The 24731-nt window shown below is 41.0% G+C and overlaps 1 protein-coding gene across 1 annotated transcript in view; it reads right to left on the bottom strand.

The window, feature by feature from the left end:
• SLC30A9 (solute carrier family 30 member 9) overlaps positions 1-24731 on the bottom strand; it is a 588622-nt gene that overhangs the window by 49126 nt on the left and 514765 nt on the right. Inside the window, exon 16 of the mRNA XM_053704010.1 lies at positions 17387-17516. Within this exon, the coding sequence (XP_053559985.1) occupies positions 17387-17516 (130 nt within the window). The remainder of the gene's footprint in view (positions 1-17386; positions 17517-24731) is intronic.

Raw genomic sequence — 24731 nt, forward strand, 5'->3', positions numbered from 1 at the left:
GGTCTGAAGGAATTGACCTTCTTTGGTACAATGAAGAGATAAAATAAAACCCCAGCCCCTGTTCCAGAACTGGAACTGGCATAATTACTCCAGCCAACTCTAGATCTGAAACACATTTCAGAAATGCTGAGCCTTTGCTGTGTTAACTGGGACACGGGAAAGAAAAAAATCTCTTAGCAGGAGGCCTTAACTGAAGCCAATGCTGTACCTTTCTGAAACAATGTTCTAAAACCAGAAATTGAGAACGGAATTGATCAAAATTTATTTGAAGAAAACGTAATCTGCCCCATACCAGCTGAGCTGGAATAAGGTCCGCACCTTCATGGGTACTTAGGAGCTGGCTATAGGTTTTCTATAAGGCTTGGATATATTCCAAACTGGAAATAGTTTCCAAACTGATACCGCTCCTGAGGATGAAGGATCAGGCTTTTGTTCCTTATTGTGAGGAAAGGAATGAAAAATGATTATTAGACCTAAATTTACCTTAGATTTTTTATCCTTTGGTAAAAAAGTTCCCTTCCTTCCAGAAACAGTTGAAATAATAATTTATTACCCTGGAAAGAAAAGGAAAGCAAAGTAGACTTAGAAGACATATCAGAATTCCAAGTTTAATCCATAAAGCTTTTCTAGCTAAAATAGCTAGAGACATACCTGACATCAACTCTAATGATATCAAAAGATGGTATCACCAATAAAATTATTAGCATGTTATAGAATAATAATAATGCTATAAAATTATGATCTGTTACTTGTTGCGCTAAAGCTTCTAACCAAAAAGTTGAAGCTGCAGCAACATCCGCTAAAAATATAGCAGGTCTAAGAAGATTACCTGAACATAAGTAAGCTTTTCTTAGAAAGGATTCAATTTTCCTATCTAAAGGATACTTAAAAAATGAATTACTATCTACCGTAGGAATAGTAGCACATTTAGCAGGAGTAGAGACAGCCCCATAACCTTAGGGATTTTGTCCCAAAAAAACTCTAATCTGTCAGATGGCACAGGATATAATTGCTTAAACGTTTAGAAGGAGTAAAAGAATTACCCAAATTATTCCATTCCCTGGAAATTACTTCAGAAATAGCATCAGGGAGATTAAACACTTCTGGAATAACTACAGGAGATTTAAAAACCTTAATTAAACGTTTAGATTTAGCATCAAGAGGACCAGAATCCTCTATTTCTAATGCAATTAATACTTCTTTAAATAAAGAACGAATAAATTCCATCTTGAACAAATACAAAGATTTATCAGCATCAACCTCTGAGACAGAAACCTCTGAACCAGAAGAACCATTATCAGTATCAGAATGATGATGTTCATTTAAAAATTCATCTGAAAAAAGCGAAGTTTAAAATGACTTTCATGTAAACTAGAAGGAGAAATAACAGACATAGCCTTCTTAATGGATTTAAAAAATAAAATCTCTTATGTTTATCAGGAACACTCTGAAAATTAGATGTTGACGGAACAGCAACAGGTAATGTAACAGTACTAAAGGAAATTTTATCTGCATTAATAAGTTTGTCATGACATGCAATACAAACAACAGCTGGAGAAACAGATACCAAAAACTATAGCAGATACACTTAGCTTGATAGCTCCAGCACTAGACAGCGATTTTCCTGTAGTATCTTCTGACTCAGATGCAACGTGAGACATCTTGCAATATGTAAGAGAAAAAACAACATATAAAGCAAAATTGATCAAATTCCTTAAATGACAGTTTCAGGAATGGGAAAAAAATGCCAAAGAACAAGCTTCTAGCAACCAGAAGCAATGAAAAAATAAGACTTAAATAATGTGGAGACAAAAGCGACGCCCTTATTTTTTAGCGCCAAATAAGACGCCCACATTATTTGGCGCCTAAATGCTTTTGGCGCCAAAAATGACGCCACATCCGGAACGCCGACATTTTTGGCGCAAAATAACGTCAAAAAATGACGCAAATTCCGGCGACACGTATGACGCCGGAAACGGAAAATAATTTTTGCGCCAAAAAAGTCCGCGCCAAGAATGACGCAATAAAATGAAGCATTTTCAGCCCCCGCGAGCCTAACAGCCCACAGGAAAAAAAGAGTCAAATTTTTGAAGGTAAGAAAAAATGATTAATTCAAATGCATTATCCCAAATATGAAACTGACTGTCTGAAAAATAAGGAAAGTTGAACATTCTGAGTCAAGGCAAATAAATGTTTGAATACATATATTTAGAACTTTATAAACAAAGTGCCCAACCATAGCTTAGAGTGTCACAGAAAATAAGATTTACTTACCCCAGGACACTCATCTACATGTTTGTAGAAAGCCAAACCAGTACTGAAACGAGAATCAGCAGAGGTAATGGTATATATAAGAGTATATCGTCGATCTGAAAAGGGAGGTAAGAGATGAATCTCTACGACCGATAACAGAGAACCTATGAAATAGACCCCGTAGAAGGAGATCACTGCATTCAAATAGGCAATACTCTCCTCACATCCCTCTGACATTCACTGCACGCTGAGAGGAAAACCGGGCTCCAACTTGCTGCGGAGCGCATATCAACGTAGAATCTAGCACAAACTTACTTCACCACCTCCATCGGAGGCAAAGTTTGTAAAACTGAATTGTGGGTGTGGTGAGGGGTGTATTTATAGGCATTTTAAGGTTTGGGAAACTTTGCCCCTCCTGGTAGGAATGTATATCCCATACGTCACTAGCTCATGGACTCTTGCTAATTACATGAAAGAAAGGGCGGGCCTCATGGACTCTTGCTAATATGAAAGAAATGAATTTATCAGGTAAGTTCTTACATAAATTATGTTTTCTTTCATGTAATTAGCAAGAGTCCATGAGCTAGTGACGTATGGGATAATGATTACCCAAGATGTGGATCTTTCCATACAAGAGTCACTAGAGAGGGAGGGATAAAATAAAGACAGCCAATTCCTGCTGAAAATAATCCACACCCAGAATAAAATTTTAATGAAAAAACATAAGCAGAAGATTCAAACTGAAACCACTGCCTGAAGTACGTTTCTACCAAAAACTGCTTCAGAAGAAGAAAACACATCAAAATGGTAGAATTTAGTAAAAGTATGCAAAGAGGACCAAGTTGCTGTTTTGCAAATCTGATCAACCGAAGCTTCATTCTTAAACGCCCAGGAAGTAGAAACTGACCTAGTAGAATGAGCTGTAATCCTTTGAGGCGGAGTGTTACCCGACTCAACATAGGCATGATGAAATAAAGATTTCAACCAAGATGCCAAAGAAAAGGCAGAAGCTTTCTGGTCTTTTCTAGAACCGGAAAAGATGACAAATAGACTAGAAGTCTTTCGGAAAGACTTAGTAGCTTCAACATAATATGACAAAGCTCTAACAGCATCCAAAGAATGCAATGATTTCTCCTTAGAATTCATAGGATTAGGACATAATGAAGGAACCACAATTTCTCTACTAATGTTGTTAGAATTCACAACCTAAGGTAAAAAATTCAAAAGAAGTTCGCAGCACCGCCTTATCCTGATGCAAAATCAGAAAAGGAGACTCACAAAAAAGAGTAGATAATTCAGAGACTCTTCTGGCAGAAGAGATGGCCAAAAGAAACAAAACTTTCCAAGAAAGTAATATAACGACCAAAGAATGCATGGGTTCAAAAGGAGAAGCTTGAAGAGCCCCCAGAACCAAATTCAAACTCCAAAGAGGAGAAATTGACTTAATGACAGGTTTTATACGAACCAAAGCTTGTACAAAACAATGAATATCAGGAAGATTAGCAATCCTTCTGTGAAAAAGAACAGAAAGAGCAGAGATTTGTCTTTCAAGAAACTTGTGGACAAACCTTCATCTAAACCATCCTGAAGAAATATAAGTCTTCCAGACTCTATAATATATCTCTCTAGATACAGATTTACGAGCCTGTCACATAGTATCAATCACAGAGTCAGAGAAACCTCTTTGACCAAGAATCAAGCGTTCAAACTCCACACCTTAAAATTAAGGTTTTGAGATCCTGATGGAAAAAAGAACCTTGAGACAGAAAGACTGGTCTTAACGGAAGAGTCCACAGCTGGCAAGAGGCCATCCGGACAAGATCCGCATACCAAAACCTGTGAGGCCATGCTGGAGCTACCAGCAGGACAAACGAGCATTCCTTTAGAATATTAGAGAATACCTTTGGAAGAAGAACTAGAGGCGGAAAGATATAGGCAGGATGACACTTGTAAGGAAGAGATAATGCATCCACTGCCTCCGCCCGAGGATCCCTGGATCCGGACAGATACCAGGGAAGTTTCTTGTTTAGATGAGAAGCCATCAGATCTATTTCTGAGAGTTCCCACATTTGAACAATCTGAGGAAATACCTCTGGGTGAAGACCATTCGCCCAGGTGCAACGTTTGGCGACTGAGATAATCCGCTTTCCAATTGTCCATACCTGGGATATGAACCGCAGAGATTAGACAGGAGCTGGATTCCGCCCAAACCAAAATTCGAGATACTTCTTTCATAGCCAGAGGACTGTGAGTCCCTCCTTGATGATTGATGTATGCCACAGTTGTGACATTGTCTATCTGAAAACAAATGAACAACTCTCTCTTCAGAAGAGGCCAAGACTGAAGAGCTCTGAAATTGCACGGAGTTCCAAAATATTGATCGGAAATCTCACCTCCTGAGATTCCCAAACCCCTTGTGCCGTCAGATACCCCCACACAGCTCCCCAACCTGTAAGACTTGCATCTGTTGAGATTATAGTCCAGGTCGGAAGAACAAAGAAGCCCCCTGAACTAAACGATGGTGATCTGCCCACCATGTCAGAGAGTGTCGTATAATCGGTTTAAAGATATTAATTGAGATATCTTTGAGTAATCCCTGCACCATTGGTTCAGCATACAGAGCTGAAGAGGTCGCATGTGAAAACGAGCAAAGGAGATCGCATCTGATGCGGCAGTCCTAATACCTAAAATGTCCATGCATAAGGCTACCAAAGGGAATGATTGTGACTGAAGGTTTTGACAAGCTGATATCAATGTTAAACTTCTCTTGTCTGACAAGGACAGAGTCATAGACACTGAATCTATTCTAGAAACCTAAAAAGGTTACACTTGTCTGAGGAATCAATGAACTGATTGGTAAATTGATCCTCCAACCATGAACTTGAAGAAACAACACAAGTCGATTCGTATGAGATTCTTCGAAAATGAGAAGACTGAGCAAGTACCCAGATATTGTCCAATAAGGAAATACCAAAAAACCCTGTTCTCTGATTACAGAAAGAAGGGCACCGAGAACCTTTGAAAAAAATTCTTGGAACTGAGGCTAGGCCAAACGGTAGAGCCACAAAACTGGTAATGCTTGTCTAAAAAGAGAATCTCAGACACTAAAAGTGATCTGGATGAATCGGAATATGTAGATACACATCCTGTAAATCTATTGTAGACATATAATGCCCTTGCTAAACAAAAGGCAGGACAGTCCTACAGTAACCATCTTGAATGTTGGTATCCTTACATAACGATTCAATATTGATAGATCCGGAACTGGTCTGAAGGAATTGACCTTCTTTGGTACAATGAAGAGATAAAATAAAACCCCAGCCCCTGTTCCAGAACTGGAACTGGCATAATTACTCCAGCCAACTCTAGATCTGAAACACATTTCAGAAATGCTGAGCCTTTGCTGTGTTAACTGGGACACGGGAAAGAAAAAAATCTCTTAGCAGGAGGCCTTAACTGAAGCCAATTCTGTACCTTTCTGAAACAATGTTCTGAAACCAGAAATTGAGAACGGAATTGATCAAAATTTCTTTGAAGAAAACGTAATCTGCCCCATACCAGCTGAGCTGGAATAAGGTCCGCACCTTCATGGGTACTTAGGAGCTGGCTATAGGTTTTCTAAAAGGCTTGGATATATTCCAAACTGGAAATAGTTTCCAAACTGATACCGCTCCTGAGAATGAAGGATCAGGCTTTTGTTCCTTATTGTGAGGAAAGGAACGAAATGATTATTAGACCTAAATTTACCTTAGATTTTTTATCCTTTGGAAAAAAAGTTCCCTTCCTTCCAGAAACAGTTGAAATAATAATTTATTACCCTGGAAAGAAAGGGAAAGCAAAGTTGACTTAGAAGACATATCAGTATTCCAAGTTTAATCCATAAAGCTTTTCTAGCTAAAATAGCTAGAGACATATACCTGACATCAACTCTAATGATATCAAAAGATGGTATCACCAATAAAATTATTAGCATGTTATAGAATAATAATAATGCTATAAAATTATGATCTGTTACTTGTTGCGCTAAAGCTTCTAACCAAAAAGTTGAAGCTGCAGCAACATCCGCTAAAAATATAGCAAGTCTAAGAAGATTACCTGAACATAAGTAAGCTTTTCTTAGAAAGGATTCAATTTTCCTATCTAAAGGATCCTTAAATGAATTACTATCTGCCGTAGGAATAGTAGCACATTTAGCAGGAGTAGAGACAGCCCCATAACCTTAGGGATTTTGTCCCAAAAAACCTCTAATCTGTCAGATGGCACAGGATATAATTGCTTAAACGTTTAGAAGGAGTAAAAGAATTACCCAAATTATTCCATTCCCTGGAAATTACTTCAGAAATAGCATCAGGGAGATTAAACACTTCTGGAATAACTACAGGAGATTTAAAAACCTTATTTAAACGTTTAGATTTAGAATCAAGAGGACCAGAATCCTCTATTTCTAATGCAATTAATACTTCTTTAAATAAAGAACAAATAAATTCCATCTTGAACAAATACAAAGATTTATCAGCATCAACCTCTGAGACAGAAACCTCTGAACCAGAAGAACCATTATCAGTATCAGAATGATGATGTTCATTTAAAAATTCATCTGAAAAAAGAGAAGTTTTAAAAGACTTTTATGTAAACTAGAAGGAGAAATAACAGACATAGCCTTCTTAATGGATTTAAAAAATAAAATCTCTTATGTTTATCAGGAACACTCTGAAAATTAGATGTTGACGGAACAGCAACAGGTAATGTAACAGTACTAAAGGAAATTTTATCTGCATTAATAAGTTTGTCATGACATGCAATACAAACAACAGCTGGAGAAACAGATACCAAAAATTATAGCAGATACACTTAGCTTGGTAGCTCCAGCAGTAGACAGCGATTTTCCTGTAGTATCTTCTGACTCAGATGCAACGTGAGACATCTTGCAATATGTAAGAGAAAAAACAACATATAAAGCAAAATTGATCAAATTCCTTAAATGACAGTTTCAGGAATGGGAAAAAATGCCAAAGAACAAGCTTCTAGCAACCAGAAGCACTGAAAAAATAAGACTTAAATAATGTGGAGACAAAAGCGACGCCCTTATTTTTTAGCGCCAAATAAGACGCCCACATTATTTGGCGCCTAAATGCTTTTGGCGCCAAAAATGACGCCACATCCGGAACGCCGACATTTTTGGCGCAAAATAACGTCAAAAAATGACGCAACTTCCGGCGACACGTATGACGCCGGAAACGGAAAAGAATTTTTGCGCCAAAAAAGTCCGCGCCAAGAATGACGCAATAAAATGAAGCATTTTCAGCCCCCGCGAGCCTAACAGCCCACAGGAAAAAAAGAGTCAAATTTTTGAAGGTAAGAAAAAATGATTAATTCAAATGCATTATCCCAAATATGAAACGGACTGTCTGAAAAATAAGGAAAGTTGAACATTCTGAGTCAAGGCAAATAAATGTTTGAATACATATATTTAGAACTTTATAAACAAAGTGCCCAACCATAGCTTAGAGTGTCACAGAAAATAAGATTTACTTACCCCAGGACACTCATCTACATGTTTGTAGAAAGCCAAACCAGTACTGAAACAAGAATCAGCAGAGGTAATGGTATATATAAGTATATCGTCGATCTGAAAAGGGAGGTAAGAGATGAATCTTTACGACCGATAACAGAGAACCTATGAAATAGACCCCATAGAAGGAGATCACTGCATTCAAATAGGCAATACTCTCCTCACATCCCTCTGACATTCACTGCACGCTGAGAGGAAAACCGGGCTCCAACTTGCTGCGGAGCGCATATCAACGTAGAATCTAGCACAAACTTACTTCACCACCTCCATCGGAGGCAAAGTTTGTAAAAACTGAATTGTGGGTGTGGTGAGGGGTGTATTTATAGGCATTTTAAGGTTTGGGAAACTTTGCCACCCCTGGTAGGAATTTATATCCCTTACGTCACTAGCTCATGGACTCTTGCTAATTACATGAAAGAAACAGAATTTATGCTTACCTGATAAATTACTTTCTCTTGCGGTGTATCCAGTCCACGGATTCATCCTTACTTGTGGGATATCCTCATTCCCTACAGTAAGTGGCAAAGAGAGCACACAGCAAAGCTGTCCATATAGCTCCCCCTCTGGCTCCGCCCCCCCAGTCATTCGACCGACGGTTAGGAGAAAAGGGAGAAACCATAGGGTGCAGTGGTGACTGTAGTTTAAACAAAAAATTTTAACCTGACTTAATTGCCAGGGCGGGCCGTGGACTGGATACACCGCAAGAGAAAGTAATTTATCAGGTAAGCATAAATTCAGTTTTCTCTTGCAAGGTGTATCCAGTCCACGGATTCATCCTTACTTGTGGGATACCAATACCAAAGCTTTAGGACACGGATGAAGGGAGGGAACAAGACAGGTAACCTAAACGGAAGGCACCACTGCTTGCAAAACCTTTCTCCCAAAAATAGCCTCCGAAGAAGCAAAAGTATCGAATTTGTAAAATTTGGCAAAAGTATGCAGTGAAGACCAAGTTGCTGCCTTACAAATCTGTTCAACAGAAGCCTCATTCTTGAAGGCCCAAGTGGAAGCCACAGCTCTGGTGGAATGAGCTGTAATTCGTTCAGGAGGCTGCTGTCCAGCAGTCTCATAAGCCAATCGGATGATGCTTTTCAACCAGAAAGAAAGAAAGAGAGGTAGCCGTCGCCTTTTGACCTCTCCTCTTACCAGAATAAACAACAAACAAAGATGATGTTTGTCTGAAAATCCTTAGTTGCTTGGAAATAGAATTTCAAAGCACGAACCACATCAAGATTGTGTAAAAGCCGTTCCTTCTTAGAAGCTGGATTAGGACACAGAGAAGGAACAATGATTTCCTGGTTAATGTTCTTATTAGAAACAACTTTAGGAAGAAAACCAGGTTTGGTACGTAAAAGTACCTTATCTGCATGGAACACCAGATAGGGTGAATTACACTGCAAAGCAGACAATTCTGAAACTCTTTGAGCAGAAGATATAGCAACCAAAAACAAAACTTTCCAAGATAATAACTTAATATCTATGGAATGTAAAGGTTCAAACGGAACCCCTTGAAGAACTGAAAGAACTAAATTTAGACTCCATGGAGGAGCCACAGATTTATAGACAGGCTTGATTCTGACTAACGCCTGTACAAACGCTTGAACATCTGGTACTGCTGCCAGAAGCTTGTGTAAAAGGATCGACAGAGCTGATATCTGTCTCTTTAGGGAACTAGCTGATAAGCCTTTCTCCAATCCTTCTTGGAGAAAAGACAATATTCTTGGAATCCTAATCTTACTCCACGAGTAACCCTTGGATTCACACCAACAAAGATATTTCCGCCATATCTTATGGTAAATTTTCCTGGTGACAGGTTTTCAAGCTTGGATCAGAGTATCTATGACTGATTCAGAGAACCCACGCTTGGATAGAATTAAGCGTTCAATCTCCAAGCAGTCAGCTGCAGAGAAACTAGATTTGAATGCTTGAAAGGACCCTGTATTAGAAGATCCTGCCTCATTGGCAGTGTCCATGGTGGAACAGATGACATGTCCACTAGGTCTGCATACCAAGTCCTGCGTGGCCAAGCAGGCGCTATCAGAATTACCGAGGCCTTCTCCTGTTTGATTCTGGCTACCAGCCGAGGGAGAAGGGGAAACGGTGGAAAGACATAAGCCAGATTGAAGGACCAAGGCGCTACTAGAGCATCTATTAATGCCGCCTTGGGATCCCTGGACCTGGATCCGTAAAGGGGAAGTTTGGTGTTCTGACGGGACGCCATCAGATCCAACTCTGGAATGCCCCAAAACTGAGTCAGCTGAGCAAATACCTCCGGATGGAGTTCCCACTCCCCCGGGTGAAAAGTCTGACGACTTAGGAAATCCGCTTCCCAGTTGTCTACTCCTGGGATGTGAATTGCAGATAGGTGGCAAAAGTGATCCTCCGCCCACCTGATTATCTTGGTTACTTCCTTCATCGCTAAGGAACTCTTTGTTCCTCCCTGATGATTGATGTATGCTACAGTCGTGATGTTGTCCGACTGAAATCTGATGAACTTGGCCGTCGCTAGCTGAGGCCATGCCTGGAGCGTATTGACTATCGCTCTCAGTTCCAAAATGTTTATCGGGAGAAGAGACTCTTCCCGAGACTATAGGCCCTGAGCTTTCAGGGAGCCCCAGACCGCGCCCCAGCCTAACAGACTGGCGTCGGTCGTTACGATGATCCACTCCGGTCTGCGGAAGCACATTCCCTGAGACAGGTGATCCTGAGACAACCACCAGAGAAGAGAATCTCTGGTTTCCTGGTCCAGTTGGATTTGAGGAGACAAATCTGCATAATCCCCATTCCACTGTTTGAGCATGCACAATTGTAGTGGTCTGAGATGAATTCGAGCAAAAGGGACTATGTCCATTGCTGCTACCATTAATCCGATTACCTCCATGCACTGAGCTACGGAAGGCCGAAGAATGGAATGAAGAGCTCGGCAAGTGCTTAGAAGCTTTAACCTTCTGACCTCCGTCAGAATTTTTTTTATTTCTACCGAGTCTATTAATGTTCCCAGGAAGGGAACCCTTGTGAGCAGGGACAGAGAACTTTTTTCGGTGTTGACCTTCCACCCGTGAGACCTTAGAAAGGCCAGAACAATATCCGTATGAGCCTTGGCTCTGAGAAAGGACGACGCCTGTATCAATATGTCGTCCAGATAGGGTGCTACTGCAATGCCCCGCGGTCTTAGTACCGCTAAAAGGGACCCTAGCACCTTTGTGAAAATTCTTGGAGCGGTGGCCAACCCGAAGGGAAGGGCCACAAACTGGTAATGCTTGTCCAGAAAAGCGAACCTTAGGAACTGATGGTGATCTTTGTGGATAGGAATATGAAGGTACGCATCCTTTAGATCCACAGTAGTCATATATTGACCTTCCTGGATCATCGGTAAGATTGTCAGAATGGTCTCCATCTTTAAGGATTGAACTCTGAGGAATTTGTTTAGAATTTTTAGATCCAGGATTGGTCTGAAAGTTCCTTCCTTTTTGGGAACCACAAACAGGTTTGAGTAAAAACCCAGTCCTCGTTCTGTAATTGGGACTGGATATATCACTCCCATCTTGAGTAGATCTTCTACACAGCGTAAGAACGCCTCTTTCTTTGTCGTGTCTGTAGACAGACGAGAAATGTGGAACCTTCCCCTTGGGGGAGAGTCCTTGAATTCTAGAAGATATCCCTGAGCAACTATCTCTAATGCCCAGGGATCGGGAACATCTCTTGCCCAAGCCTGGGCAAAGAGAGAGAGTCTGCCCCCTACCAGATCCGGTCCCGGATCGGGGGCTACCCCTTCATGCTGTCTTAGTAGCAGCTGCAGGTTTCTTGGCCTGTTTACCCTTGTTCCAGCCCTGCAAAGGTTTCCAGGTTGCCTTGGGCTGTGAAGAGTTACCCTCTTGCTTTGCGGTCGCAGAGGTTGAAGCAGGACCGCTCCTGAAGTTGCGAAAGGAACGAAAATTAGCCTTGTTTTTAGCCTTAAAAGGCCTATCTTGCGGGAGGGCATGGCCCTTTCCCCCAGTGATATCCGAAATAATCTCTTTCAACTCGGTCCCGAAAAGGGTCTTTCCCTTGAAAGGAATATTCAGTAACTTAGTCTTAGACGACACATCGGCTGACCATGATTTAAGCCAAAGCGCTCTGCGCGCCATGATGGCAAAACCAGAATTTTTCGCCGCTAACTTAGCTAATTGAAAAGCGGCATCAGTGATAAAAGAATTAGCCAGCTTTAGCGCCTTAATTCTATCCATAATTTCGTCATATTAGGTCTCCGTCTGGAGCGACTCCTCCAGCGCCTCAAACCAGAAAGCCGCTGCAGTAGTTACAGGAATAATGCAGGGAATAGGCTGGAGAAGGAAACCCTGTTGAACAAATATTTTCTTCAGTAAACCTAATTTTTTATCCATAGGATCTTTGAACGCACAACTGTCTTCAATTGGTATGGTTGTGCGCTTGGCTAGTGTTGAAACTGCCCCCTTTACCTTAGGGACCGTCTGCCATGCGTCCCGCCTGGGATCAGTAATGGGGAACATTTTCTTAAAGATAGGGGGGGGGGGGGAACAAAGGGTACACCTGGTCTCTCCCACTCCCTATCCACAATATCCGCCACCCTCTTCGGGATCGGAAGCGCATCAGTGTATACAGGGACTTCTAGATATTTGTCCATTTTACACAATTTCTCTGGGACCACCATGGGGTCGCAATCATCCAGCGTAGCTAATACCTCCTTAAGCAGCACGCGGAGGTGTTCCAGCTTAAATTTAAACGCTAAGGAATCTGATTCTGCCCACTGAGAAACCTTTCCAGTGTCAGAAATTTCTCCTTCGGACAGCACATCCCTCACCGACACTTCAGAGTGTTGTGAGGGTACAACAGATAAATCCTCCAAAGCTTCTGATTGCTCATACTCTGTTCTTAAGACCAAGCTATCACGCTTTTTAGGAAAAACTGGCAGTTTGGATAAAAATGCTGCAAGGGAATTATCCATGACTGATGCTAATTGTTGTAATGTAATAGGGGCCAATGCGCTAGAGGTACTAGGCATCGCTTGCGCGGGTGTAACTGGTGTCGACACATGGGGAGAGGAAGGTGGGCTATCCTCATTACCTTCTGTTAAAGAATCATCTTGGGATACATTTATAAGTGAAACATCGTGATCTTTAAAATGTTTAGACACATTAGCACACTTAAAACACAAATGTAAAGGGGGTTCCACCATGGCTACTAAACACATAGAGCAACATCTATCTGTAGGCTCAGACATGTTAAACAGACTTAGACAGCACTCAAATACTGAAAAATACAATTTGAGAAAAAACGGTACTGTGCCTTTAAATAATAAAAAGCGCACACTTTTTTACTAAATCACAAAAAATGATCCAATCTTCCTGAAATTTTTACCACACTATCTTAATGCTTTGGAATGATTGCACAGCAAGTTTCAAGTCAATTAACCCCTTAATGCCCGAACCGGAGCAACCTAAAGCAGACAACCGGTTAGCAAACTACAGCACCGTGCCACAGCAATCTGCTGTGGCCCTACCTTGCCCCTGGGGATTAATTTGATAGAAATAAGCCTCTATGAAGTCCTCAAGTATTCTTTGGACCCTCCACGTGAAGCTGCATGAAGCTGTCTGCAATATGAACTGCGCAACTGAGGCGCGAAATTTAGGCCCCCTCCCTCTCCACCCTGGAGTTGTGGGGCCTTCAAAACCCTCAATATGTGTCTAAAATTCTGCCATGTGGAATAAAAACCCCATAAACCACTCCAAAAGTAATAAAAACTTGTACAATCGTCATATTTTTACTATAAAATAATCGATTGCCCCTTAACAGTGTCCACCAGTCCTTTAGCCCTGTTAATGAAGCCTTCCTTCTATACTGAGTCTCAGAATATGACTTACCTTCCCCACATCGGAATTCTTGTCAGTCTTCTAGCATTACTAAGTCTTGACTAGAAAAAGATGACTGAACATACCTTGTAGCAGTTAAGCCTGCAAACTGTTCCCCCCAACTGAAGTTTTCTGGTACTCCTCAGTCCTGCGTGGGAACAGCAGTGGATTTTAGTTACAACATGCTAAAATAATTTTCCTCTCAGCAGAATTCTTCTTCACTTTCTGCTAGAGAGTAAATAGTACAAACCGGCACTATTTAAAAATAACAAACTTTTTGATTGAAGATATAAAAACTACAAATCTAACACCACATTCACTTTACCCTCCCGTGGAGATGCTACTTGTTAGAGCGGCAAAGAGAATGACTGGGGGGGCGGAGCCAGAGGGGGAGCTATATGGACAGCTTTGCTGTGTGCTCTCTTTGCCACTTCCTGTAGGGAATGAGAATATCCCACAAGTAAGGATTAATCCGTGGATTGGATACACCTTGCAAGAGAAACACACACTTTTTCTAACTTTGACCCCCAAAATCTGTTACACATCTACAACCACCAAAAACACCCATGCTAAATAATTTCTAATTTTTTTCCTGAGTTTAGAAATACCCAATGTTTACATGTTCTTTGCTTTTTTTGCAAGTTATAGGGCAATAAATACAAGTAGCACTTTGCTATTTCCAAACCACTTTTTTTTCAAAATTAGCGCTAGTTACATTGGAACACTGATATCTTTCAGGAATCCCTGAATATTCCTTGACATGTATATTTTTTTTTTAGAAGACATCCCAAAGTATTGATCTAGGCCCATTTTGGTATATTTCATGCCACCATTTCACCGCCAAATGCGATCAAATAAAAAAATCGTTCACTTTTTCACAAACTTTAGGTTTCTCACGGAAATTATTTACAAACAACTTGTACAATTCTGGCATAAATGGTTGTAAATGCTTCTCTGGGATCCCCTTTGTTTAGAAATAGCAGACATATATGGCTTTGGCATTGCTTTTTGGTAATTAGAAGACCGCTAAATGCCGCTGCGCATCACACGTGTATTTTGTCTAGCAGTGAAGGGGTTAATTAGGTAGCTTGTTGGGTTAATTTTAGCTTTAGTGTAGAGATCAGCCTCCCACCTGACACATCACACCCCCCTGATCCCTCCCCCACCCCACAATTGTTCCTGCCATCTTACTGGCTGAAAGTCTGCCAGTACTAAAATATTTTTTTTTTTTTTAATTCTGCTGTGTAGGATCCCCCCTTAGCCCCCAACCTCCCTGACCCCTCCAAACAGCTCTCTAACCCCCCCTCTGCCTTATTGTGCGCCATATTGGGTACTGGCAGCTGTCTGCCAGTACACAGTTTGAAATCAAATATGTTATTTTTTTGTTTTGTTTTTTTTTTGTAGTCTAGCTGCCCCCCATCAACACCCAAACCCCCCCCCTGTCCCAGATCGCTTAATATTTTTTATTCCCACCCTCTCTCCCACCGAGTCCCACCTGCCGATACAGAGAGGGTCACAGAATGGCTCTCTCTACATCGGACTGCTAAAAACTGTTATTGCAGGATGCCTCACCGCTTTCAAAGACCAATGATGTACAGGGTACGTCCTCGGTCGTTAACTATATTTTTTTTGGAGGACGTACCCTGCACGTCTTCGGTCATTAAGGGGTTAAAGGGACACTGAACCCAAATTTTTTTCTTTCATGATTCGGATAGAGCATGCAATTTTAAGCAACTTTCTAATTTACTTCTATTATCAATTTTTCTTCATTCTCTTGCTATCTTTATTTAAAAAGCAAAAATGTAAGTTTAGATGCCAGCCCATTTTTGGTTCACACCTGGGTTGTTCTTGCTGATTGGTTGCTAAATGTCAGTCACCATTAAACAAGTGCTGTACAGGGTCTGAACCAAAAAATAGCTGGTTCCTTAGCTTAGATGCCTTCTTTTTCAAATAAAGATAGCAAGATAACGACGAAGAATTGATAATAGGAGTAAATTACAAAGTTGCTTAAAATTTCATGCTCTATCTGAATCACAAAAGAAAAAAAAATCTGGGTTCAGTGTCCCTTTAAATGGTGCTTAGATCTACTGATGTTAGGTTACATGAATTATTAAATATTTATCCCAAACTACTTTTCTGTGTTACAGCTCCTGTAGAATTAAGTTTAAATTAAGAAAGACTTCTAACATGTTTACTTGATCCATCATATCCTGTTTCATACAATTTCCTTAGCTAAAACTCATACAGTTTGATTCTGAACCAATAAAAAGCAGTGTTCTCCCCAGGACCTTTTAGCGGGTTCACCACCCGGCTCATTTTACTGCCTACTCGGCTAAAATTAGCCAGTATTAATGTTACATTTTTATTGCACAAATTATCATTAAATACATTTATGTTAAATTATGCAACTAATTTGTGGTTTGGAAAGCTAGAAATTATATAATATTAGAAAATATTACACTGCCCCACCTGGCTACTTCAAAATGCCACCCGGCTGGCAACATTTTCTGTGGAGAACACTGTAAAGGTTATTAAAGGTTTAAGATGAATGATTTCTTTTTCATCTTGATGGTAAATCCTAGCGTTTCAAAAATGCTAGGATTTACCAGCACTAAAAATAAAGGCGACCTTCATTCATGAGTTTACATAAAAAACACTGTGTACAAGGTAACTTTATTTCGCCACGGCTTCACTGTTGAACTGAGCGCCTCCGGCTGCCCATGGTACAGTTTATTTTTAAAATGAGGTGACATTTCTACTTCTTAGCCAATGGCAGTGCTAGCTGTGCCGTGGGCAGCCGGAGGTGCTCAGTTTAGCAGTGAAGGCGAGGTGAAATAAAAGAACCTTTTAAACTTTTTTTTTTAAACTCACGAATGAAGGTTGCCTTTATTTTTAGCACCGATAAATCCTAACGTTTTTGAAATGCTAGGATTTACTATCAGTTTAAAGGGACAGTAAACCTACAAAATAATGTTAAATAATTCTGCACATAGTACAAAATTATATAACATTAGCTTAGCGCCAAAATTATAAATCAAACGATTGCATATATTTCAAAATGCAATTTTCCTGACCGCCGCTTCTGATTCTACTGAGCAGGTCTTAATTTGCATAAGCGCATTGCGGGCACGCTGTCTAGTCACAGCTGGCCTGATCGCGCCATTAAACTGAATGTAGATCGCTCCCACTCTGGTCCGGTAATGGCAGCAAGCTACATTCAGTTTAATGGCGTGATCAGGCCAGCTGTGCCTAGACCGCATGCCTGGGATATGCTTATGCAAATTAAGACCCACTCAATAGAGCCAGGAGCAGCGGTCAGGAAAATTGCATTTTGAAATATATCTCTGCAATTGTTTGATTTATAAACTTGGCGCTAAGCTAATGTTATATAATTCTGCACTATGTGCAGAATTATTTAACATTATTTTATAGGTTTACTGTCCCTTTAAGTCCATATAAACAGTAGCAGATATGTTGCATACACATTTGGGAAAGCAGGTAAAACATGACCAATAATGTTTTATGCCTAAAATATTCTAATAAAGTAAAAAAATATTAATAGTAGCTTCACAAAGTAGATAAGAATAATAATTTAGACATTTCAAATACTTATCTTTGTGCTATCACTGACAAATTAATGGAAACTCTTCAAGAATTGTAAATACTATAATAACAAAACATAGTTTAAACTTACATTTAAAACCTGATCAATATCTTGCTTTTCCAAATAGGATCGTGTAACAACCCGTCCATCAAAATCAACTTCTGCCTTGAACCTGACTTTACTCATTCCCATATCTGTGGCCTTCACATCATGAATTGCCCTGACAAGAAATATACATTGTTCACAAAAGGACAACAACCAACAGTTTAAAATCAACGCATAATATCCTTGATTAGTAAGGACTGAATGGTGCATAATGCAGATTTATGTAAAAAGCAAACATTACTGTGCTGTGGCCCAGAATATAACTGGAAGGCATTAAAACCGAGTCAGTAACTATTTTGCATACGTTTATTCATTTCCCTCTTGTAAAAAAAACATCTAAGTAATTACCACCATAATGTTTATAGAATGTGTTTTTGATTAGGAGTTTTAAATGAACTAATGTCATGCTTTGTTTTATAAAAGCAAGAGAGTGAAGTATATACTAATTTAGTAACTAAAAAAAAAGTTGACTATTAAAGTGTAAATGAGCGACAATGATTCATTCCTATTATAGCTATAATTTAAAGGGACAGGAACCCCAAAATTTTATTTTGTGATTCAGATAGAACATACAATTTTAATCAACTTTCCAATTGACTTCTATTATCAAATTTGCTTCATTCTCTTGTTGTATTGAATGAACACTGGCAGCTAGAGACAAAATGTGTACAGGCACCAATCAGCAGCTAGCTCCCAAGGGATGCTAAGAGAACACAAACATTTAAAAGTGCCTTAAAAACAAAATTTATGCTTACCTGATAAATTAATTTCTTTCTTGGTGTTGAGAGTCCACAGAATCCTTACTCTTGAGAACCAATACCCAAGCTGTGGAGTCCTATTTACCAGGAACTATTGCCTGAAAAACCCTTCATTCAAAAGTATACAAAAAAAACTAAATTCTGCAGTAGAGTCAGAAATAAATCATTGTGTGTTGGTTAATGCAAAGTGGAAGACTGACAAAAACCTTAGTAACCCGAAAGGAGAGCTCCTAAGATATGCAACAGTCTAAACATAGATGATCTGAGTAATATTTTCAAACTCTGAAGAGAAGAAAATGTCTATAAACACAAGCCTGATTCTCACCAACACCTGAACCAACCTCTGACTATCAGGCAAACAAAAAAACACTTGAAGATGAAACTACCCAGAAAATCAGAAAAATGGCCCTTAAGGTACTATTTGATAGACCTTTAACCAGGCCCTTCTGAAGAAATTGCAAATATGGGAGATCTTGATCGATGCCAGGAATAAATTGCCTCAAAACACAGAGAAAATAAACTTTCTCCCTTGTGGAAAGCTGACCTAGAAACAGGCTCGGAAGCGTGTGTAATAGTCTCCAAGATAGTTACAGAACAAACACTCTGAAAAAGAACAATCTATTAACCTCCAAAACAAACTAGTTGAGAGACTGAACCCCTCTGAAAACTTTGGACCCTTCGAGAACAGAATCTGTACTTGTAGAAAGTGCCATGGAGGAGCACTGGATATGCGCACAAGGTTGACGTACCACAATCTCTTCGGCAATGCAGAAGCTAGAAGAATTGCAGATACCTTCTCCTGCATTATCCAAACCACTACTAGGTACAAAAAGAGGAAAAGGGAAAAACTAGATATAACGCCAGAGGGCAGATAAGGCAACTATCAGGACCGTCTTAGGATCCCATGACCTTAACCCAAATCTGGAAAACTAGAGGTGCAGACGAAACGCCACCAGATCCTTCTGGAAAGCCTCAATGAGGAACTAAATAACTAACATCAACTGATTGATGAACCACGCCCCAGAAAGTAAAGTCTGACGACTCAAAAAATCTGCCTCCCAGAAGATTACGTCTGGGATGAAAACGGCTAAGGTGCAGCAGCAATTAAACTCTGCCAAACTGAGGATGGGAAACCTCCGGCCATAGCTAGATGACAGAAAACTCAAACTAAAGTAACTGATGAAGAGAAGCTAGTAACCCCTGAAAGAATATTGGTCCTGTAGCAGGCATTATACAGAGGGTTACTGCTTGAGTTTGTAGAACAGAATTTTAAGTGACCCAAAATTGTTCACAGTGACCATCTTGTAAGAACAAAAACAACAACCCAATATAAAATGATGCATCTCTCTACTGAGAAGCAGAGAGGGAGAAAATTAGAAGATGTGGGGTGGAAAACTTTTATTCTGAGAATAAATACTGTCCCAAAATCAGAGTCCTAGACCCCCTGAAATACCTTTTAAAGGGAGGAAGTGGATCTGAACCCACGCCTCCAGTTAGAGATCAGAATCCCCAGAGTACTGGGAAGACACCAATCTTGAGAAAAGTACATTAAACATAAAGAAACAGCCCTAAAATAGGTACCACATCAAATATCAAACTTGAGAAAAAATATAAACCGGCTGAGGGCAATCCACCCTATAAAGCTTAAGGTAAAAACCTTTAGAGTTTGAAGGAAAGTGACTGCGTCTAAGTGACGTAACAGTCTGAAGTAAGAAGACTGAAACCTCCGTGTCCAAGGTATACAAAAAATATACCTTAAAGGGACACTGAACCCAAATGTTTTCTTTTGTGATTCAGATAGAGCATGCAATTTTAAGCAACTTTCTAATTTACTCCTATTATCACATTTTCTTCATTCTCTTGGTATCTTTATTTGAAATGCAAGAACGTAAGTTTAGATGCCGGCCCATTTTTGGTGAACAACCTGGGTTGTTCTTACTGATTGGTGGATAAATTCACCCACCAATAAACAAGCTCTGTCCAGGGTTCTGAACCAAAAAATAGCTTAGATGCCTTCTTTTTCAAATAAAGATAGCAAGAGAACGAAGAAAAATTGATAATAGGAGTAAATTAGAAAGTTGCTTAAAATTGCATGCTCTATCTGATTCACGAAAGAAAAAATTTGGGTTCAGTGTCCCTTTAAAGGGATATGAAGCCTATTTTTTTTCTTTCATGATGCAGATAGAGCATGCAATTTAAAGCAACTTTCTTATTTACTCCTATTTTTTCGTTCTTCTCTTTTTATCTTTATTTAAAAAGCAGGAATGTAAGTTTAGGAGCTGGCCCAATTTTGGTTCAGCACCTGGGTAGAGCTTGTTGATTGGGGGCTAAATGTAGCTGCTAATCAGCAAGCGCTACCCAGGGTGCTGAACAAAAAATGGGCTGGCTACTAAGCTTACATTCCTGCTTTTTCAAATAAAGATACCAAGAGAACGAAGAAAAATTGATAATAGGAGTAAGTTAGAAAGTTGCTTAAAATAGCATCCTCTATCTGATTCATAAAAAAATTGGGTTTTATATCCCTTTTAAAGCTCAAAAAATAGAATACCCTGATGAAAGGTGGCTAAATAAGCAGAATTAAGATATTCATTCAAGAAGTAACACGTTATAGCAGGATACCTCAGAACCTGATTCTAACCAGGGCCTGACAAAAGTATTGAACATCTGGCACATCCGCCAGACGCTTATGTAAAAGAATAGATAATGCAGAAATCTCACCTTTCAGAGAACTGACTGACAATCCTTTCTCCAGACCATCCTGGAGAAAACACAAAAACATAAATTATGCTTACCTGATAATTTCCTTTTCTTCTGATGGAAAAAGTCCACAGCTGCATTCATTACTTTTGGGAATTAAGAACCTGGCCACCAGGAGGAGGCAAAGACACCCCAGCCAAAGGCTTAAATACTCCTCCCACTCCCCTCATCCCAGGAGGTTGGCAGAGACATGTCAGAATTTTTAATTTTTGTTTTTTCTCTCTTATGGAGGGTAGTACTCTTCGGTCATTCTGCCGAGGAACAAGGAACAGTAGAAGAAATATCAGAGTGAAAAGAATGTAAGGACGCCCCACATAAAATTACGGGTGTGGAGCTGTGGACTCTTTCCATCAGAAGAAAATGAAATTATCAGGTAAGCATAATTTATGTTTTTCTTCCTAAATTGAAAGATTCCACAGCTGCATTCATTACTTTTGGGAAACAATACCCAAGCTATAGAGGACACTGAATGCCAAGACGGGAGGGTACAATAGGCGGCCCATACTGAGAGCACCAGGCCTGAACCTCTACCCAATAAAAAAATCCTGTTTCGACCGAAGCCGAGAAAAAAAATTCAAGGAAAAGCCCCAGTGACACTTACTCGCAGCCAGTCCAGAGCCAAACCAGAGACCGCAAAAACGGACTCGACTGAGCCAACAGTCCACAAGAGACACCGTCGCCCAACAGACGGTCCCCCACCACTCACCCCTCACAAATGAAGGGTGAACCAGTCGAAATCCCCAAGGGGAACAAGACAAAGGAGGACCGAGGAAACCGAAAAGTCCCTTAATACAAAAAACAGCACCTCCAAGAGTGGGCCCAGCAGACAGAGACCCAAATGAACCAAAACAGGGAAAGAGGCCACACCTATACCATGCGAAACCCGGAACAATACCGGGCGCGGAGGCCGAAAAGATGTCTCCGCAACAACCTGCAAGCCTGTAACGCAACTAAAGAGGCAAAGTCCTCCCAGCGCCTGCCCATAGAATACCCAAGTATTCGACCGTGAAAGAGCATGTAATAGACCCAGGCGAAACCCCAAGTTCGAGAACACAGAGGTCCATAACAGGACAACGCAGAGGGAGCTTGCAAGGAAGAAGAAGCAGCAGTCATCAAGAAACGGACCACACAAAACAGCCCCCTTCAGAGGGCACGCTCCAGGCAACCTAAGCCGCAGGACCTACTCACAGGTCCCTAAAAAGGGAAACACAAAGCCTCCATCGAGGCCCCCGAGAAGAAGAGAATACCCTCAGAACCCGAAGGAAGAGGAAACCTTCTCCTATCAAAGGAGCAAGGAGAAAGGAAAAACCATCTCCTAGCAGACTGAGCTATCAGAATAGACTCAGCAAGCTCACACATCCCAAAGGATACTGTGACCCATAGAAAGCTCTGGCATCCTGATCTGCAGACCCAGCTGGGCCACCAATACATGGGAATACAGATCTCGAAACTGGTACAGGAATGAGCATAAAGATGGCAGAGCGATCCCCCCAGAGTATAAGTACAACCCAACTCTGAAAAACAGACAAGGCCATAGACCTAAGGATCTATCAAAACAAGGCACCACAGTCTGACATGGAACCAGCAAGATTCCAGGTGGAACCCAGTCCACCTTCCACTTCCCGACCAGTAGAAGCCTCTAGTAAGGACTCCGTCTCCCTAGGAAGAGAATATCACCTAAATAAAAAGGGAAGAGGTCGGAAAGGGCAATAACCGTCTTCAAGGCCCCGGGAAAAAAAAAATCCCCCGCAAATGTCCTCGAAAGGACACCCTCACCAGTTGTTCACCCAACAGAGGCACAGCTAACCCATTTGCCTGCAGAGTAGAGAATCCACGGGTACACTGGCAAACTAACCGGGGAACACCATCCCAAGGCGCACCAGAAACTGAAATCCAGCGCCAGCAGCTGGGTAGAAATCCACCATTCTTGAGGCGCAAGCCACCCAAGCTAACTCCAGATGACATGGGTTACTCTGTGGCAAGGAGTAAAAAATAATCCGATAACCTGGCCAACCATGACCAGGTTAGGTAGATGGAGCAAGGACATAGCCCAAGTTCCCACTACCGTGGAACACCCCGACCAGCCCTGAGATCCAAGATTCCAAAACCCCCAAGACTGGGTCAGGAAAAAAAGGCCAAGCGAAGCTTCAGCAACCGGAAGTCTCAGGGGGAAAAACAGGTCCGGCCACCTAATAGTTCAGGCAAACCTTTCTCTAGAACTAAACACCCCAACTGGCCAAAAGGCCAAACACACGGGTATGGATGCATATCCAGAGAATCCGAATAGCGAGAAGAACTTGAAAGCCCCCAAAGGAAGGAACCACCCCTAGCTAAAGTCCAATGATCCAAAGAGCAAGGCTAGAAGTCGTATGAAGAAACTTCTAAGAGCCTCAGGACAACCAAGGGATACCTCAAGGTCAAAACAATCCTACTAGCAGGACTAGTCTCCCTATCACCTGCACACAAGTAGAGGACACAAGGAAGAGAAAGGCACTAAGCCTACCCAGCTCCGGAAAACCCTGAGCTAAACCAAGTCCCCGCAGGGAACAACCATCACCCGGAAACACAGATCCCTAAAAGGAGATCCACTCCCCCGGAAACAATGGAAGAAGACCCAAAGGTCTCTTATAACTCAGACAGACAGTACACGTCAAAGAGTAAGAGCTGCATCTAGATACACTATAAACAGCTTACGTGTACACCTGCAAGGTGTCAAGAGCTGCAACTGGTTTCAAACTGCAAATCTTCCGCATGCTAGACAGCTATCCTGTACAAGCTGTTGGATGAAGCCCAAAAGGACAAATCCAGAGGCCTAAAGAAAAAAAAGAAGGCCAAACCGCTCAATTGCGGTAAGGGGCATTAAGCCCTCCAACCCTCCACCACATGGTGGAAAAAAGTTCTGATAAAATCAGATGTCAGATGCAGCGGAAAACTCCCCTGCCCGGCTATCTATGACTGAAGGCTTTAAGGACTGACACAATCCTTTCCCGCCTTGCGAACCCACAGGCCCTCTCGAATGCATAGTTGAACATAAAAAAACAATCAAAACTTGAGCACAAAGCGCTACTACCAAACCAGTCCAGCAGAAACAGTGTCACGTGTCTGAACAGCCACAAAACCAAATGAACCCGACAGGACCAGCCTGTACTCAGGGTCCTAACCGGCAAGCTGCATAAATTCTCCCACATAGGGGAAAAAAGAAAACAGACATTATTAAACATAGGACTAACATGTCCAAACAACTTCCAAAGAAGTAACAAAGAGTATTGATCCCAGATGGTTCCTGAAGGAAACAAACAAATAAAAGACATCCCATCGGATACAAAATAAAATATAAGGCAACCCGAAGGTTAACACCCAAAAGACACAGGCAGGACCAGCCAAACGGAGCCGTATCTTTCAAAAAACCGGGAAAGATCTCAAACAAATAACAAACAAGAGATAACCCCACATGTCTAATGAGGTGCACCATTCGAATTATCAGACTGAAAATCCTCATATCTGTTAACGATAGGGTCATTCAATAACTGAAAAAGATGTCTAAGCAACACGCTAAGGTGCGCAATCCTGTAACGAAAGGCACAACACTCCGGAACAGTTACACCCGTAGAGGCTCACCCCAAGGCAGAAAACCCGGGACAATAGGGCACGAGCACAATCTCAAATAAACGTCTGGACTCTGCAGACGGACCATTGCTAACATTATCTGGAAGCGAAAACGTGCTGCAACCTCCGGGGGATCAGGCCACCCCGCATGGAGGAACCATAAACTGGGTTACCCGCATGTGTAGAAGTATGAATTGGAAGGGAACTCA

This window comes from Bombina bombina, chromosome 2, assembly GCF_027579735.1.
Source record: "Bombina bombina isolate aBomBom1 chromosome 2, aBomBom1.pri, whole genome shotgun sequence".
Classification (NCBI taxonomy): Eukaryota; Metazoa; Chordata; class Amphibia; order Anura; family Bombinatoridae; genus Bombina; species Bombina bombina.